We start from the raw sequence: 19,016 nt of genomic DNA, 5'->3' as shown, positions 1-19,016 counted from the left end.
GACATGTCCTACCACAAATAATGACACATCCTCCCATTGTACAAAATAGTAAGTGAGATATAGCATGACATTGCTTCTTCTTCTAGATTATTAACTACTTTATGGAAGAGGAACTCATGACTCAGAGTCATTTGCCCAAGATCACACATTTAATTAGAGAAAAACCTAGAACTTCATTCTAAAATATCACTATCTTTTTCCCAACGGAGAATCTTTTTTCTAGGTACCTAGAGGTGAAGACAGTGGGCTTATGCATGTATGCTATATGCCAGAACCCATCAATCAATTTTAATCCCTGAAAGAATGGGGGGAAAAAACACCCATTTCCAAATGGAAAAAATCCTCCCACATTACTTCTGGGGCTATGATTCATTCCATTGGCTCCCTTGTAGGCCAATGGAAGCAACTTGATTAGAAGGAGTAACAGTGCCACACTGGGCTGGACACTTCAGAGACACGGGAAATTGTATTCACATTGGTACACAACACCTGCTTCCTTTTCATTAAAATCCTAACCTTCTAATACAAAACATATACCTGACCCCAAGGTCTATAAAGTTCTGTGCGTCATCAAATAACCACACACACCTTCTAGTTCGTGGTTACTGTGTTAAAGAATTTGGGAACTTCCTAGACAAAGCCCAAATGAATCAATATCGGATTGGATTCAGAGTCATTCTCCAATGGATGGAGTGTCCCTTGTTCCCTGTAGATGGAACATCTCTTAGCAATTTCTGGGGTTTGCCCTCACAGGCTAGAAATAATAATTACTTTCTACTTCTTGGTTAAATATTAATGGATCTGGGAAGGTACACAGGTATAGCTCCTCCACTTCTACTTTTCTTTGATAAACCTTTAAGACAACAATAATCTTTATCCCTCAACAGAGTCCCTTTTTGAAAGTTGCTATGAAATATAGGCAGCATAGCAAAATGAAAGCCACGGTTTGTTTGAAGAAATCAATAATGTCTTCTCCAGTTGGATGATGCCTATCCTCACAAGAATTTCAGAATGCTTCCAATTCATTAAGTCAGGAACAATGGCCGTAGAAAAGATTTATGAGGATTTACATCAATCATAACAACCATTATTATTGGCCAAAGAAGGGGATTATAGAATCGAAGGTGGACTCTGAATTAGAATCCAAATACATAGCTAACCACTTAACCATCCTTTCCCTCCTGGAGAGAATTCTGGCCTTTGGAGCTGCTCCTTTGCTCCATGTCATCAGTGCATTCAGAGAATGCCAACTTCTCTTCTACAATGTGAACCCATTAAAGGATGGGAGCCTGCCATGTTTTCAACAAGGGAGGGGCAGGGTCCGGATACCCTGGAATATTTCAACACACTTCTTTTAGAGAGGTTCTGTTGGTTTCAAACTCCTAACCCCCACGAGGCATTATTTCCAGCCATTAAAATGTTTTCTGAGCTTAGATACATCTGGAAAGTTTTGGAAAATCCCACAGGAAGGAGACTGGGCCAAGAGAGCTCCTTTTCTCATGCCATTCAGGAAGCACTGCACAAAATGTTTGCCCTCCAAGGCAGCCCAGCCCAGGAACCCAACTCTCAAGGCTGGAGAGTCATGGTAGACAGGGGAGACCTTTGGGGAACAAGGCCAGTGGAGAACACTTGGGGTCTTATATATTAACCATGTGCCCACCAGAGAGCTTATGTAGATTCCGTCAGTCAAGGCCCGTCAGAAAAACAGGACTTACCCCAGGTAGTTTGAGAGAGAGAATTTAATGGTGGGAACTAGTTACAAATGTGTTGAAAGAGCTGAAAGGAAAACAGAGGTCAGTGAGGCAAACCAAAGATTAGTAACAGGCAGAAGCCACCGCCATCCCTAAGACTGGAGGAACAAAGGAAAAGGTGCTATCACTAGAGCCCAGAGGATGGAGCTTTCCAACTCCAGCTCTTTGTGGAGCTGAAACCACAAAGGAATCATGAAGGAGGAAATTCATGTTCTGCCTGAGACACCACTGGAAGCAGAGAGATGGAGGCAGAAATACATGACTTCTCCCACACTTCCGCCCTTCATCTTTTCTCCAGGGGCCCAAACTAAGCAGAATCAATAGAAAGGGAGCCACGGAAATGCAGATTGCTGGATTGCTGGGTCAGCTCCCTGTGGTACCAAGCAGAGCAGGGGAAAGGCAGGGAGTGGATCCAAGAGCAAAGAAGAAATTGACTGGCATGACCCACTAAGGCAGGGATTCCAGATTCCCAACTTGTAGATGGAAATCTTTAAGAAAACTTTGAAGCCTAAACTGGTAGTTCTCCAAATTAGCTACTGATTCGTCACCCCTGGCCTTGGAGTTTGCCAGAATTCTCCAAATTCGCCATTGTCTCTTATAGAATCCAGGATTCTAAAAGAAGGAAAACAGCACTGAGCGTGAAGAAGAGAATGAAGGGCTGGAAACAAGGGTAGGGAGTGGGTGAGGAGGAGAAAACTCTGACTCAAGATTCTGCGTAATTACAAGAAATCCCTTTTGATCTCCAAGCTAATTCCTGATGGCAGTCACTGGAGTCAGGGTGGGAGAATGGAAGCAGCCACACTGTGACATCAGCAGGGAACTACAGGCAGGTCCCGAGCAGGGCCAGCTCTTGTCTCCCTTTCAGGCACGCTGGTCCTCCTGTACTAGCTCGTTCAGTGAGTGATAACTCTATCTCCTCACTCCCATTAGAAGTGACTCCTCCTTCCAATCTCCTTCCAGATCCTTTCTCTCTGTGCTGAAATGCTATTGATCCTGCCTCCTCCTTACCGTCTTATATCTCTTCCTTTCTCTCCATCTCAGTGGCCACTATTTTATTTTATATTCTATTCTATTATTTTATTTTATTATTTTATTTTGCATTCTATTGCAAATCCCTCCAACACTGTAGGGCAAATTCCTGCCTAAGAGCTGTAAAGTACAAATCTGGTATAAGAGCTCTGCTGAGAGTCTCTCAGTGGGGCTTCTGAGAGCCTTCAGGATCCAGTTTGATTTACCCTCCCTTTCCTTTCCTTGCTTTACCTTTATATACAGGCCCCATTTCCCCTGTCCCCAATCATTGTGCAGACACCTACATACCCTCCTGAGTAGCACTAAAGAAGGACCATTTGTGGTTCCCACCTCAAAGCCTTTGTTCATATAGCTTCCTCAGCCTCCTTCCCCATCTACCTGGAAAATACTGATACACTCCTCAGGTCTTATCTCAAACATTCTACCCTCCTCTGAATCCTTCCCTGGCTATGCATTCCCTTCTGAGAGTTCTGACCATCCAATATTGATGTCCTTATTACCTGTCACAGTTCTCTCAGTAGCTTCTTATATGTGTTTACATGTCTGTCTCCCTCTACGAAGTGTTCTCCCTCTGCTAGTATGGTTCTTCTGGGTAGAAAACGGGGCTTTATTGTATTTCATATTCCCAGAATTTGGCACACATGTCTACCCAGAAAAGATTTGAAAGTAGAAAGAGAGGAGGGAGAGAGGGAAGGATGGAATGAAAAGGGAGTGTCCAACACAAAGAATACTTAATGGTCTAGTCTAGATAAAAATAGAAGAGTTATAAGAGGGTCCATGTCAATGGTTAAAGCACACACAAAGGACTATTATTAGAATTACAATCTCTAGAAGATTTATTACTAAAGATTTTAAGCTGTAATGTACACCGTTTCTTAATTGAGGAAAAATATTAGATTTTTAGGAGATGAAAAAAGTGACCAAGACTTCACAGATGCTATGCAGTCACTCAGCCGACTTGTCTCAGTGGGTTTTCTTTGAAAATACTTGGCCTTTGGACAAACAAAACATGTAATGAGACCCCCACCCCCACGCACAGGGGTCCTAGAGATGAATGAAACCTTTGGTAGAAATACTTGCTGTTTAATTGAAACTGAGATTATAGGCTGGTTCCTGAGAAGGACTGGCCTCCTCAAGCCAATGGGATCAAATGCTGACAGATTCTTAGCGGAACCAGTCACAGGGATCCTAGAGCAAGGTCTAAGTGAGAAAAGGGGGAGAGGAGTATAGAAAGTTAAGGCTAGCGCCAAAGTGGAGTCACAAGGAGGAAATGCAGATTAGTCACAAAGAAGAGCCTAACATTCCAAATGCAGATCAGCATAGAACAGTGTGTCTGGAGAGAATACCGTGTAAAAAGCTACAAAGAAGAAAACAGCTTTGTCTAAGCATGGCTGTGAAGGATTATAGACCACACTGGGTCTACTGAAACTGTGTCTTAAGGATACGCAGAAGAGCACATACAACTGCCACAGTTTCCCATTTCACTCATCATTGACTGAATCTTCATTAGGGTACTGGGATAATCTTTTCAGACAGGAACAGATAATTCAGACAGGATTTCAAGGTAAACCATAAAACTGATTACTCTGTGGGGAAAGTGAGTCTGCAAGGAAAACAAGGGGCTGGATGTCATTTATATGTCCTCTTGTATCATCCACGAGGGAAGGGATGTCTTTACTGAGTGCACCACTGTACCTGCCAGCCCTGCCGGCTTTCACTAGAGGAGGCCACGGACAGAGGGGCACACGCTGTCCCCACTGCAGGCAAGACTCCACGGACTCTCTCTGTTTTGACAGGAAGTGGCAGAACACTGAAGCTGAACCCAGAACATGGAAAAGATGCTGCTGGCTGGAAAGGCTGGACCTTGGAAGTGGAGAGAGGAAGGGCCAGGACCTCCCTTGAATGGATGGCAAGATTCAGAGGACTACCTCATTCTTCCTCGAGAATATTCTGTTGCCACACCGAGCCATACCGTTACATAGGAAACAACTAAGGATTATGTAACAAAGATAGAAAAAAACTCTCTTAGGGCAATGACTCATTCCACTCTTGAAGGGACCATTCCACCTGGTACTCAGCCATTGAAGGTGGCTGCACCACAGTGGTTGAATGCAGAAATCTTCTGCAGTTAACTGCAAGTAATGTGCACAAATAGTCTTACATTAACCTGGGACTCAATATAGGATAATGGTTAAAAACCCAGGGATCCAGGGATGGGGGGAATCCCCCCTATGTGTATGAGGAGCGGGGGAGAAACCCTTAGAAGCCATGTGATTCAGAGCAATTTTTTAAAGCTCGATTAACTGCAATGTACTCATCTTTAAAGTATACCTCGTAATACCTATCTCATAGGGTAGTTGTGAAGCTTGAACGAGAATCTGCCCACCAAGCACTTAACAGAGTAATTGGTACAAAGGAAACTCTTAATACATTTTTGGGTAGACAGAGCAAAGCAATCAGAAAGCCAGGGCTGTGGGGGTTTTGGGTGATTTGAGCTCAAGCCCTCCCAGATATACCAGGTGGCTCAGTTCTAACTTTTTAAGGTTTAAAACGATGTACCTCTTTCTGGGGATTTGACACTCAGAATCCGGTTACGTAGCATTGTGGATCCTACTGCCAGCTCCATCTCTCACTGCTAATTTTGAGTCAAGGATTCAGGAGGTAGGCAGGGGGGTGCAGCCACTGGAGCTTGGCTCTCCAAAGGTGTTCTCATAATCACAGTCCCTTTGGTAACAATAAAACAAGGGTCCAAGACTCAAGCACACATGCTCTTTGTCCTAGATACCAGAACTCTGAAGATCCAAGCCAAGCCAAGAAGGGAAACTTTCAGAAAGAGACCCTCTGTGGAAAATCTCTGCTTCTAGCATTTGAACTCTAAGGCAGTTGCCAGGAGCCACTGCCTGATTTAAAAATCCAGGGAAGGTTACTGCGTGTAGAGACAGGGTGACAGGGTAAGGAAGGAATGAGAGTGTCAACTCGTTGGTAACTGAAAACTCCAAATTATTTAGAACAGCAAAAACCAGGAAAGCTCATGACTTATATTGCAGATGACCACCACTCATACACTGGATGATGTTTAGCATATCATACATTGTTATGGTCACATAATCAGACTTAACATAAATTCAAATCGAATGCTAGGCACATATTTGATTCATTTTCCCTTACACCTCCGTCACATTAATCCTTTGTCTGCTTCCCATCCCCCCACACCTAATTTCATAAGCTATTAAGGTTGTAGAAGGGCCTGAAGCCCCACCCCAGCCACGGCCCCAATCGGGCTGAAATGTAAACCAGAGCTGTACCATGCTGTGACCTTCACGCCTGCAGTGGACCCCTGGAGAGACGCGGGGCCACAGGCCCAGGCAGCGCACCTCCTCAGGCAAGCATACTCCTCCCGCAACCAGACTATGAATTATCGCAGCTGGATCTGCGTCAGCCACATGTGGGACAAGCTGTGCTTTTCAAATCACACACACACACAAGGCAAGGAGCATTTCTGAATCCCCGTCACATGCCAGGATATTTCTAAGGCAAATAATGGCAAGAGCAAGAGAAGCAAGAAACAGCTCATCATCTCCTTCCTAATGTCCCTGTCCCAGAGTGGAAGGCGCTGTTCTAACAGGTCGTTCAGTGAGCTTTGGAGGTGAGCTAAATGACATTCTAGATCTCGTCATCCTTGGGGAAAAATCAAAGAGAAAGTTAACAAGAACCATCTATGGCAAGCCAAAAGAATCATCACTTAGTCAAGGCTTTATTTTCTGGCACCTCATTTTATTCCCATATTAAAAAAAAAAAAAAAAGCCTACATCTCACAGAACATGGGATAGCAAAAAGGACTCAGGTTCTGGAGTTATAAAAACTTGGTTTCAACCATTGATACTAATAATGAATACATGTTATTTAATCACTTAGCCCAGTTTCTCTATTTGTAAAAAGGGAGATGATAAGATCCATGCTGATGGGTTGCTGCGGGGGTGAATGGAAATAATGCACGGAAAGAATCAAACATGAGGCCTGCAATCATAGGTACTCAATAAAAGCTAACTTCCTTCCATCCTTAGAAAATAAATAGGGCTTACGTTAGCACTGCCTGGAACACTGGCACTGAGCAACCATGCCCTGTACCACCAAACTATGGGACTCTGAGGTGGCAGGAAATGGGCCCCCCCACAGGCTGCCTCCTACCTCTTGCCTCCTTTCCTCTATGTCCTACTCTGATGCAAAGACTCACAAATATAACCACAAAGCCTCCTTCATGCTGAGAAGACCAGACGAACAAGACTAGCAAACTCCAGTTCTCCCAAACTATCGAACACCTTCAGCCTATGAAGACAGGCGACAGGAAACTCAAGATTTAAGGGTGACTCTCCATGGGCACAAATGACCATTTGCAGGAAAGGGGCAGAGAAGTCAGCCTTGTTTGCAGGATGTTGTCTACAAGGAATGTCATCTGCTTAGGAAGTCCATGCTCATTGTGAAGTTCAACTTGGAAAAAGTCACTTATTTACATGTCTGGGCCCCAAAATTTAAAATGCTGACTTTTATCTGGTAATTCATTGCTAAGTGGGTGAGACGGTGCCTTTTGCAAATATTTTTCTGTAGAGTTCTGTAGAACCTTTTTATGAACCACTGAAAGTCACAGGGGATATACATACCACATCAGCTTCAAGCCCAGTAATTTGATTGGGCTTGGGGACTTTTTGGTTCCGAGTTTACCTATAAAATTTAGCATAGTAAAATGAAAATACGCAGCAGATTTGGAATCAGGAGAATGTAATTCCAGTTCATTTCTATGACTTACTCGTTAGTTATGTGACCCCGAGTAGGTCACTTCACCTCAATTGCTGACCCCGATCTGTAAAATGAAGGGGCGAGATTGGAATGAGGGTTTGAGAACGACCCTTGTGAGAAGCACCGGAAGTGCTTGCCCTCACCGAATAGCCACTGGGGGCAGAGCCTGGGAAACTCCCTTGTTAACAAACACCTGCGACGCTTACTCCCTGCAGTGGAGACTCACTGGATTAGATGATCCCTAGCGGGCATCTCAGATGGGGCACACTTAGACCCTAAACACATTCGTTCTGGTGAAAGTGCTGGTTCAGTGGTGACTCGGTTCAGTTGATGTAGACGTTGAATCCTCTCCTCTTTGCTTTTTCTAACCAAAGTTGTTGACCCATTTTCTTCTCACTCACAGCTAACCAACCAAGGCTAACGTACAACATCCTGTCCAACCTTCATTCTCAAAAGAGCCAAATAAATTTCAGTGTCCTTGACTCTCAGGTCGCTGCCTGCCCAAGAGATCTTGGAGCTGTTTCCTATGTTGCTTCCCAACTAAAAACACTTTTCTTCCCTAGTCCGACTCTGAGGTCTTCAGTTTGGTTCCAAAGTCCTGTGTCTCTTCTGCTTCCGGCAACAGCTGAGATTTCTCTTGAAATCTCTCATCCACATATTTGCCCTGGTTTACTGAGCAAGTTAGAGCTGGGAAGGATCACTGCATAAGGAGATTTGGTACCAGACAGTGTGTAAAAATAAAAGCAGCCGGAGCTGAAGGACAATGACAGCAGTGACAAATATGTACCAGGAGTGGCTCATTAAAGGGGAAGTCACCTAAACACTGTGAGTGGACCAGTCATTCAGGTCCTGATGATGGTGAGAGACCATGATCCTCAAAGACAGAAACGAGGGCAGGGACTGTCTTCCATGAAAACAAATATATTCAATTTACAGTAGCATTCCTTATGCACGAATACATCTTCCCTCCTTTGCGGTGTTCAAGCCCCTTTTCCTTTTGGAAGTGGTGGTGACACTTCATTTTACAACTCTATTTGATTAAAACAATGACCTCTAACACCCGGTGGTGGTTCCCCTACCTTGTTTTGTTTTGATTTCCGTTTGAACTTGTATTAACCCCCCACATGGCTCAGAACCTCCTAGGAAAAACTGACTGTCCCCTCTGCTGAGGTATATGGTCTATCACAGCAAAAGCATCTGAAAGGGAGACCCTCATCAAAAGCATGCAAGCAATGGTACTCGAGCATTTTTTAACTGGCAATTTCCAATGGAACCTATTCAAGGGAAAGTTTTTTCTGCTTGAGCCCTTGCAGAAGTAGTGAATGTTTGAGTGCACTGACTTTTTTCAAAGGGAGCCCCAGGGAGGGCTTTTTTTTCCTTTTGTAGGTGGTAGGAAGATATTGATATTCTTATCTCAAATGTCGAGATAGAAACAGGAAGTGTGCCCTTGGGTATGTGTTGTTGTTCTTTCTCAGATGGAGCCTGTCTTTTTGCTCTGTGAGTCCCAGCTCACTGTATTCATTTGCTGTTACTGCATACTTTCAGGTAGGATTTCCTCATATTTTAATACATTTTCCTGGTGACCTGAAGAAAGTATCATTTTAAAAGTCACCCCTCTGAGTTCCCTTTTTATACATTTTCACGATCTTCTCAGTACCTGTTAGAGTACTTCTGATGGAAGAGTGTGGGCAGAGAGTTAGATTTCACACTTGAGTAGCTCTGAAAAGGGAGTGAACATTTATACCCAAGGCAATGTAGTTGGCTGGGATTCTCTGTTCCCTTTGCTATTTCTGCAGATATTTATGCTTAAAAAATAATTTCTTCTACCCCTGCAGCACAGCCAAACCTCTCCCCTGGCTGGATCCAGTCACCAAAAAACAGAAAAAAGGAAAAAAAAAAAAAGAAAGTCTCCTTCCCTACAAACAGCAGATCAACTGAGGAGGTAGAAAATAAGAGAACAAACATGACGACCTGCAACCATTTTACAACGGGAAGAGGGTCTTGTTGTTTTGAAAGAGGTCAACTAAGCCCGAATTCCTCCTTGGAGGAATCTGGGAGTAGGGAAATATACAACTAAGTATGATTTCTATTAGGTAAAACATCATCTGCAGTGTTTTTCTTTGGGTGAATCTGGATGTATACCTGACATTCTTGCCACAAATCCACCCTCCAGCTTATCTGGGAGAAAAGGTTTATCGCCTTTTCTTTAGTTATTCAGTCCTTTGTTAACACTTTCCAACCACAGAGAGAACGTAGGACTTGTGGACCATGACAACCAAGACGGCTTATTCTTCTCCTTAGCCAAGGCCCCAGGTGGCCTGTTCCCTGAGAGCAGCTGCAGAACCCCTCCCTCACTCTGCCTGGTCTGTGTTTAGGGCAGGAGCTTGCTTACACTACGTAGTTCCAACTAGGATTTCAAAGGAAGCCTGGTCCCCAACCTCCCATAGCCCTCAGCAGGCTGGCTCTACAAAAAGGTACTCTTGTATTTAGTATTCTTACGGTGTTTCTATGTAAGTATCTGCTTATAGTTGTGAAGGTTGGATGCTAACCTTTTTAACTGACAATTACTAATACTTCCAAGGAAATATCCAACTGCCAAACTCATGGGGAAGAGTGATTCTAAATAAGCAGTGTGTCCTTCCTCCTCAGGACTGGGTTCAGGCGTGGACACAGGAATTTGAAGTGGGAACTGTCCTTGCCTCTGAGCCTGCACAGGTAAGACTCAGTCCCAGCCTTCTAGGGGCTCATACGGGGGTTCTCACACGGGCAAGTACAGAGACAAGTGGTAGGTGCAGCAGTGAGCACGGCTACGGGAAGAGAGGCTGATTAAGGTGAGTTGTCAGGAAGTCTTCACAGTGATGGTGTCCGAATTTTTCTAAATATAAAATGGACACTGCAAGAAGAATTGTATCAACAGAAAGGAAACACTGAATACTCCTAAGATGCGAAACAACCTGGGACTCCAGCCTAAGGATTCAAGTAAGGATCAGGAGCTTGAGTCATATTATTGGTCCTGTCAAGAATTTATGTCTCTTATTAGTCTCTTCCCTCAAGTGTTCTGTAACATCAGGGTACCTTCTGAGTAGAAGATGAAAATATTGTTATAAAGTCCATTTAAATAAACCTCCGGTATGAAAAAATCACCTCTTTCCAATTCGTTGAAATAAGGGAGTCATAATATTTATTTCATCAAGGGAATGTGAAGCTTAGTTGGGATTAATTTACTTCGTTACTCCTTCTAGGGCACTTACAAATTTATAGAGTCCCATGTGTGGTTCGTAGGAACAGATTTCCTGAGGAATTGATGAGAAATAGTATGAAAATTTCATCGTTTTTTCAAGTAGAACCACCCTGACTCTAGCTTTTCCAGTCCCGCATTCCAATGCACCTGGTTACCGTGAGAGTTTCCCACAGGAAGGTCTCAGCCGATCCATTTTGGATTCTGTGGCCGCCTCATTAATTGCCACAGGATCTTCCTTTGCTGTAGGGCCCTCCATCTCCTCTAAGCACACTTGATTCATGATGCTTATACAATACATACTGCTTACATATTTATCTACTTCCCCAAGTATATTGCGAACAACTACAGGCTATCAACTTACTCATATTTTGAATCTTTTACAAGCAGAGAAGAGGTGATTGATTAAATAAAGGTTTGTCAAATGAATGGGTGCACAAACCCTCTGCTCTTGTTACAAGGGAAAAAGCAACATGTGACCTATCCTCCTGTTTTTCAATCTTGGCTATTCACCCTCATCCGGACATCTTCCCTTTCCTTTTTCACTAATCTAGTCTGATCTATCTCAGGCAAAGGATTTCAATGTCGGCAACACAGCAGAATCACTCGGGGAACTTTATAAATAAACTATACACCGACGCCTGGCCCCACCAGCAGAAATTTTGATTTAACTCGTTGAGGTAGGGCCGTGGTGTTGGTATTTTGTCAATGCTCCTGTGATGGGTCTGAGGTGCGGCCAGGCTTTAGAAATACTGATTCAAGTGATACTCAAGTCCCAGCTTCTCCTGAAAAGACTAATGTGCCTCTGATGAGTCTACCTTCCTCTGGATTCAAAGCAGTTGCTGTTTTAACCACTTATTAGATAACAAATCAAATACTGCTTTGGGATAGTATCTCAGTATTACTTCTTTGCTTTAATCCCTGCACATTATTTTCATTACTCATGAGTATATATGTATGTATGCCTGTGTATGTGTATTATATATCTCCATCTCTCATACTAGACCAGAAGAAACTTCAAGGTAGGAACTGTGTCATCTACTTCTTTGCCTCACCATGCCATGCACATGGTGGAACAAATTATACTTTTAGTTATATGAAAAGAAACAATTTAAAAAATCAAAATACTCCAAAACAAACAAATAAACAGAAAAACCTGGTAGAGGACATTTAAATTCTACTCTAAGGACGTGTCTGGTAAGTATAAAAATGTTGCAAAAAAGGGTGGGGCTGGATTGAAGCAGAGTAGGAATAGACTATAAAAAAGTCAAATAGAAAAAAAGCTAAATTAGTCCAAAAGAAAATGCTTCCCAGCTTCTTAAGAGAGATTTTACAAACACTGAAGCCGAATAAACAAGAGAATTAACTTGGCTTGTGCCCTGATAAGAAGATTTCTTTCTTGGTTATATAATTTTACAATGTTTGTGTGGTGTAAAGAAAAGAATCAGTCAGGGAGGACTCTTTCCCTTGGACCACACAATTCAGCTCTTGGGTCAACTGGCTCGCAGATCTGCTCAGCTTGACCTGACCCCCTTCCAGCCCTGGGATCTCAGACTAAGCCTCACATTCAAGAGTGCCGGTGTAGAGCTCAAAGTCATAGAAACGGGATAACACATAATCTTCATTCCATAACCTTGATCCCTTGGTGTAATGGCCTCTGCTTGCACATGGGGTAAAAACAATACAGGGGAAAAAAATCTACAGCTGGTATCTTCTCCTAGTGGCTGGTTTTCCATACGTCTGACTACCCTGGAACAATCCAGGTGTAGTTTCCTACTAATTGGTGTTACACAGAACTGTTCAGAACCATTACCTTAAAAGATAGCTTTAAAGTATTGTTTTGTGCACATATCCCAGGAAAGGTTTCTCTTCATATGGCTTCTCTACTTTGTCATGAAATAAGACCACAGGAAAGGCTCAAGGAATCACTAAGCACGCTCTTTTAGTCAGACAAGATCAGGTCATCAGACAGAGACATGTTTTCTCTATCAAGCTTTACCCTAGTTATTGGCCACAAATTTAACAACTGGTCTCAAAAGACACATTTCTATAGATGAAACGCATGTTCTTTTGCCTGGGTTGGCCCTTTTATTGCTGTTCATATTTTACTTTAATTTCTCATTATTGTTTGAAAACATGATTCAGAAGCATTTAACTCTGCTCTTAATTGATTAGTAATGATATTAACAAGTTGTCCTTTGTAGATTAAGGTAACACCACTGACCCACCTAATAGGACACGAGTTGACAGACTATTACTGATGCATCCCCACTTTGCTCCTGGTCCTTCTCAGGACCAGTGGCCTGCATTTGACCTTATGAGCCAAGAACTACGAGCCACCAAAATCCTCCAGTCACCAAAGAGACATAAAATAATAGCATTTGTCCTGCCAGCCACTTTCCATTGGCACTAACAAAATGGAAATGACTGGTTAATTTATTCACACAAACAGAAACGAAAAATATGGCACTAACTTCTCTATATATTAATAAATGCTAACTAAAATCAGTAAAACTGGAAGCCTGGAATCCACGATACCGTATATTACTGACTGAATCACAAAATCAGTGTGTGCAATCTAAACTCTCAAACAGACAAACTACAAGTTTTCAAGGAGTGGGTTTAAGGATCCATGAAAATGACTGGATCAACACAGATTCATAAGGAATTTTGCCTCTGCAATTAAGAGTTCAAATAGTTGCTTGACAATCCCTAATGATACATCCGCTAGCTGCAAACAGGATTTATTTAACAAAATTTATAACCGAGGGTACAAACCAAAGGTCATTAGATTCTACAGGAATATTTTTGGATGTGTTCCACTGAAAAGAGAGACAATGAATTCAGAACCCAGGATACCTGAATCATCAGGGAAAAGGTATCACTGAGGTAATGAGCACGCCAGGGCCTGAAAAATTCAAGAATGTTCCCCTAAACGAAAACAAGCAGCTCCATCTTCTCAGAACATGGCTGACTCAATCATCAAGATGGAATGTTATTTACACAGTCCCAAGCAAACCAAGAAGAATCCTCTGGTCTGTAACCAAGGGCACTTGGAAAGTTATGTCTGGAACAGGCAAAGGCTCATGTCTCTTTCTGATGATTCCTGACTCCCTGAAAAAGAGCCAATTTACCTAATGCAGGTAAAGGGCAACAATTCCTTTCTTACCACCTCCTCCAGAAAGGACCACCTTCCAGCCCTGGGATCTCAGACTAAGCCTCACATTCAAGAGCGCCGGTGTAGAGCTCAAAGTCATAGAAACGGGACATGTCATGCCTCTTTAATTAATAACTTGGATTTGTTGTATTTAGCAAAATGGGCAAATCTGGGATCTGAATTCTGCCCCATCCAACAAGTCAGAATGATCACCCAGCCTTCCTTGTCCTCCTGCTTGTAGGAGAGGTTGTGATGAAACCTGGTCCACACAGAGGATAAAGCTGAAGTTAGATATCAGGAAAAATGAATTTCCTAATTAGAAAATATCTTACCAAAGAGGTCAGACTATGGTGATCCTTTCTTTGGGTGTGGAGGGAAGATGAAGAAAGGGGTAGAAATTAACCTTTCTAAATGGAAGGGGGGAAATTCTCATTTGAGGCCAGGATAGAAACCATTACTGGGAGCTCTGAGAAAGTCATCCCCCTTTTGGAAGCCTCTCTAGCATTATCCATTACTTTAGGCTACTGGTTTATGAGTTAATGCAAAAGTACCCAGAATCTGGGGAATAGTTTATTCACTTGGCAAGGTCTGTATGGCCTAAGATTTTCAAATCTTAAGAAAAAGATTAATCTTAAGAAAAAGCACCATCATCATTTAATTTGTACATGAATTATCTAGAGCTCAACAGATGATCAGCTAAGTGAAATGATCTTTCACCCTTTATAGATGGAGAATTTGAGATCCCTGGGTGTGGACCTTGGTCACGTATAAGCTATTGGCAAACATCAGGAGGTGCTAACTCTCTAGGGCCTATTCTCATAATTTGTACTTTGTGTAACTTGTCTTCCCACTTCATTTTAACTGCTGTTGGGGCAGGCAGGGATGCTGGTTTCTTTCCCTAGACCCTGCCAGGGCTGGCCCAGGACAGACAACATGGCCAATGCTTTCAGAAGGTGAACACTCAGACTGTCAGGTACGACTTGTTCTCTGACCTTGAACATCACATGAATATTGTCAAAGTGCTCACCTGTCTTCTCTCTGAACCAAGGTACTGGAAAATCAGCCGAGTATTCACACTGTGGCTCCAGGTGTTTCCTAGTGCAGCTGTCACACAGCTGGATCCAGAAGTACCTGAAATGAAGCAGAGCAAAACTATGATGATAGATGCCCTTTCTTGTGATGGGATTTCACATATACAAAAGTCCAGTCATTGCTCATTTCTCAGAGAGTACTCAGGGGCTCATTACCATAGAAGGTGATAAATTAGAGAAGGAGAGGGGTTAAGGAATATTAGACTAAAAATGAGTTTCTTTCAGCCTTAGTGAAAGTGACCAGGATGGGGCTAAAAGGTAACAGAGTTATATATCAATAAGACGTTGCATTGCAAGGCAGCTTGGGACCGTTGCTAATAATAAGTCAAGGCACTCAGCATCCATGGTAGAAAGGCATAATACTACTATGTAGAATAAGAGCTGGTTATGAAATAGTCTTAGTTTAATAGAGTTGTAAGACTTTTTTAGCTTGATGAGATTTTTAACTCCCTTTTCCTTGTCAATATAGAAATGGTGGCATATACATAGAAAATTCCTTTGCCCTTCCAACCCTGTGCACACACACCCAGAAGAGGAATGTGGAAGATCTCACCATTTCATATCTCTGTATTTCACATCCTTATCCCAAGAGAAACATTCTTTTGCCTTCTAAGACTTTCCTGTAAGGGGAGGATCTGAAGGAAACCATCTGAGTTTCTGGTTTGCTCCATGTTGCACTTCAGCTACTATCTTATATCTCCAGAGCTTTACTGATGCCTCTTGACATCCCCAGGAGAAAACCATTCTGCTCTCCTCCTCTTCTTCCTGTTTAGGGGCTGCCTAACAAGTTCCACCATTTAGTAGCCGGCCTTCACTATCATATCTAGCACATCCTGAGAGCTCCTCTGAACTCCTGTGCCCACTTTGGGCCTGAGCCATGGGAGCAATCCTAGTCTTGGGGGGCATAGCAGGACATTTTAGTCTGCCTTGTTTCTTGAAGATGCCATCTATCTTCAACGAGGAGATAAAGTATACAGAGGTTGAAGTCTGCTAAATGAGTTAAGATAAAATGAGGCCTTCAGTTTCTCATTTGTTGCCTACTCACTACACCATCTGATTTTCACCCTTCAGTGTGGAACTGTCATTGGTCTTCTTCTCTAAGCCAGACATCTTTCAGGGCGGTCTACCAACTTTGAGTGACTTTAAGGTCCTGGGCTCAAATACTACAACAGATGAATGTGGTTTAGTGGTTCTGTCCTGGAAGTGATTTCGTTGACCATGTTCAAGTGGGAGTGCTACCGGCATCTAGAGGGGAGAGACCAGGCATGCTGCTAAACATCCTGTAATGCACAGGACAGCCCCCACAACAAAGAATTTTCTGCCCCCAACTATAACAGTGCTGAGATTGAGAACCCCTGGGTTGCACAACACCAACCATATATTTTTTTCTGCTTCCGGTAGGTACAGGAATGAATTAGATGGAAATCAACAACTGGGCCTCAACAAGCCTGGGGATTTCAGACCAAAGGAAAATTCAGCATAGGAGAGAATAAAATTCGGGGTAACCTTGGTTCATCATGCACACAATTCAAAACATACACAAATTAATGTGAAAACCAATAATCCAGACTGTGCTGATCTGATCACATCACTCCCTGACGTAAAAGCTTTTGGCAGTCCTCTGTACCTCAGCATGACATACTAACTCCTGAAAGAATCCATTCTGGGCACTAGGTCATCGGTGCCTGTATCCCTCTCTGGCCCCGTCGCTCTAAGCTCTCATTGGATGGTCTTCTGTAACTTCCTGACTTCGGGGTCCTCAACCTCCGTGACCTCGTCAGCAGCTGATAAAGCTTTCCCCTCCTTTGGCATCCAACGTACTGGCCTCTTCTGCTTCTCCTGTACCTCGTTGATTGCTTTACTTTCTCTGTTTTTCTTCTCCCTCTATTCTTAGTGAGTCCACGTCAGGGAGCTGGCCATGACCACAATTTTTCCTAATACCCAAGTGCCTTCGGTGGCCAGGAAACACCTTAATAAAGAGGCCAGGTGTTTGCATTTTAACCTGTAGACTGCTTTACTACCACAGAGATGTACACTATTCCATTTTTCTTAAAAAAAAAAAAAATCTAAGTCTACCTTTTACTTTCCCCTTCTTGATAGAGACACGTTAACAGAGAAATGTTTTCTGCTATAAGAAAACCAATACTACAAGGCAAGAGCAAGGAATTTTCCTCTTTTTTTTCTTTTTTTGTATTTTTATAAAACAGCTTTATTAAGATAATTCACACATACAACCCACCCATTTAAAGGGTACAGTTAAATGGTTTTTAACTGTTTTTAACATGACTTAACAATGGTTTTTAACATGAGTACAATCTGCTTTACAATATTTCATCACCCTAAAAGGAAGCCCCATACTCCTTAGTCGTGAGCCTCTAGCCCAGGGGTGTCCAAACTTTTCTCAACGTTTTTCACCAAGGGCCATATGCAGTAAAATACACAAACAGCTGGGCCACTCACTCGAGGTGAAGTACATATTGCCTCACCTGGTTTATTTAAGTAAACTAAATATATTTTTGGAATTTGCTGCGGGCCAATTAACAATGGATCGTGGGCCGCAGTTGGCCTGTGGGCCGCAGTTTGGACACCCCTGCTCTAGCCCTTCTTTTCTGCCCCCAGCCCTCCGCAACCATTAATCCTCTTTTTGTTTAATCTTAAGTGTTAGGAGAGGAAGGACAGTAGTGGAGACTATAGTGGATTAGGATTTACCCAGGAATTAGTGGAATTAGGATTTACCCAGGATATAAAAAGGGAAACCCCCGTCCAGCTCCAGCTATTGTTATCATGTGACAACATGAGTTCATAGTTAGCTGCATCTTTTGATTTTTAACAGAGAAGCCAGAAATCAGCATTTGAAGTACAATCTCCTGATTTTAAAATGTTGGTTAATTTTTTTTAATTTTTAAAAACACACAAACATGCTTATGAGACAGATTATGACCTATTCCCACCCAGCTTGCAATGTCTGCTCAATATGACATGGCCTCACTGTTGACAAGGAGACACCACCCCCACCCCGCCCCCCGTGGATGATTCCTCAGCCTTTGTCTCACTGTCTGACTCACCTCAGCACCTCTCTTCCATTTTGAACCACAAGAAATCATTCATGATGCAAGCCTGACATGATGAATTTTAGCACCACAAAATCAGTATCTTCAATTCAAGCTCCTATCTTCCCATATAGACTTACTTGTCTTTCTTTGTCCCTTTCATGGGCCTTTCAGCTAATCTGGTTTGAAATCTCAGTTCCACTTAAAAATTTCTCCTTTTTCCATGCTCCTCACTTCCAATAAATTGTGAAGTCCTATTGATTTAACTGTAAAATCTCACCTACATCCATTCCCTACCCTCCATTCTTCCTCCCCAACCTTACATCAGACCCACGTTAGCTTTCACCTGAGGATGATGGCTACAACTTTCTACCTGATCTCCATGCTGCTGTCAGTTTCTTCCCACTAAAGCCTGTCCTTTGTTCTAACACCCAATTAACTTCCCCAAGCACACACCTCAGCACACCACCCTACCATTTGTGATTAGCATGCTCAAAAGCTTTCAGTGGCCCCCAAGAGCCTTCTAGGAGTTCTAAATTCCTCAGATTGGCATTCAAGGCTCTTCCAGCCTATGCCCAACCTGTCTTTCCACTCTTTTTCCCTCCATTCCACTTCATGTAGATTTTGCTCCAATTCAATCACTTCTTCCCCATGTCCCCTCCACACCACGAAGACCTCTATGTCCACATGTTATCTTCAATACCACTTCCTACGTGGCACTTCCCTGATCACCACAGAAATAATGTTTTCCTTCTCTAAAGCTCCATAATACTTTCACTCTCTCAAGTTACTGCCATTTTCTATCCTGTGGTATATTACTGGTGTGCTTTTCTTATCACCCCTAATATATATTTTAAGAAGGCCAAATCCATTTCTGATTCATGCTAATGTATGCCTGAATCACTT

The 19,016-nt window shown here is 42.7% G+C and overlaps 1 protein-coding gene across 4 annotated transcripts in view; it reads right to left on the bottom strand.

Annotated features, from left to right (window-relative positions):
* RAD51B (RAD51 paralog B) overlaps positions 1-19,016 on the bottom strand; it is a 626,013-nt gene that overhangs the window by 139,612 nt on the left and 467,385 nt on the right. For all 4 annotated transcript variants that reach the window (XM_081047380.1, XM_081047382.1, XM_081047381.1 and 1 more), the window contains exon 9: positions 14,997-15,100. In XM_081047380.1, coding sequence (XP_080903506.1) covers positions 14,997-15,100 — 104 coding nt within the window. The remainder of the gene's footprint in view (positions 1-14,996; positions 15,101-19,016) is intronic.

Source organism: Rhinolophus hipposideros (genome assembly GCF_964194185.1).
Source record: "Rhinolophus hipposideros genome assembly, chromosome: 5".
NCBI lineage: Eukaryota > Metazoa > Chordata > Mammalia > Chiroptera > Rhinolophidae > Rhinolophus > Rhinolophus hipposideros.
Note: the sequence above shows the minus strand (reverse complement) of the source record. Positions and strands in the feature narration are given on the sequence as shown.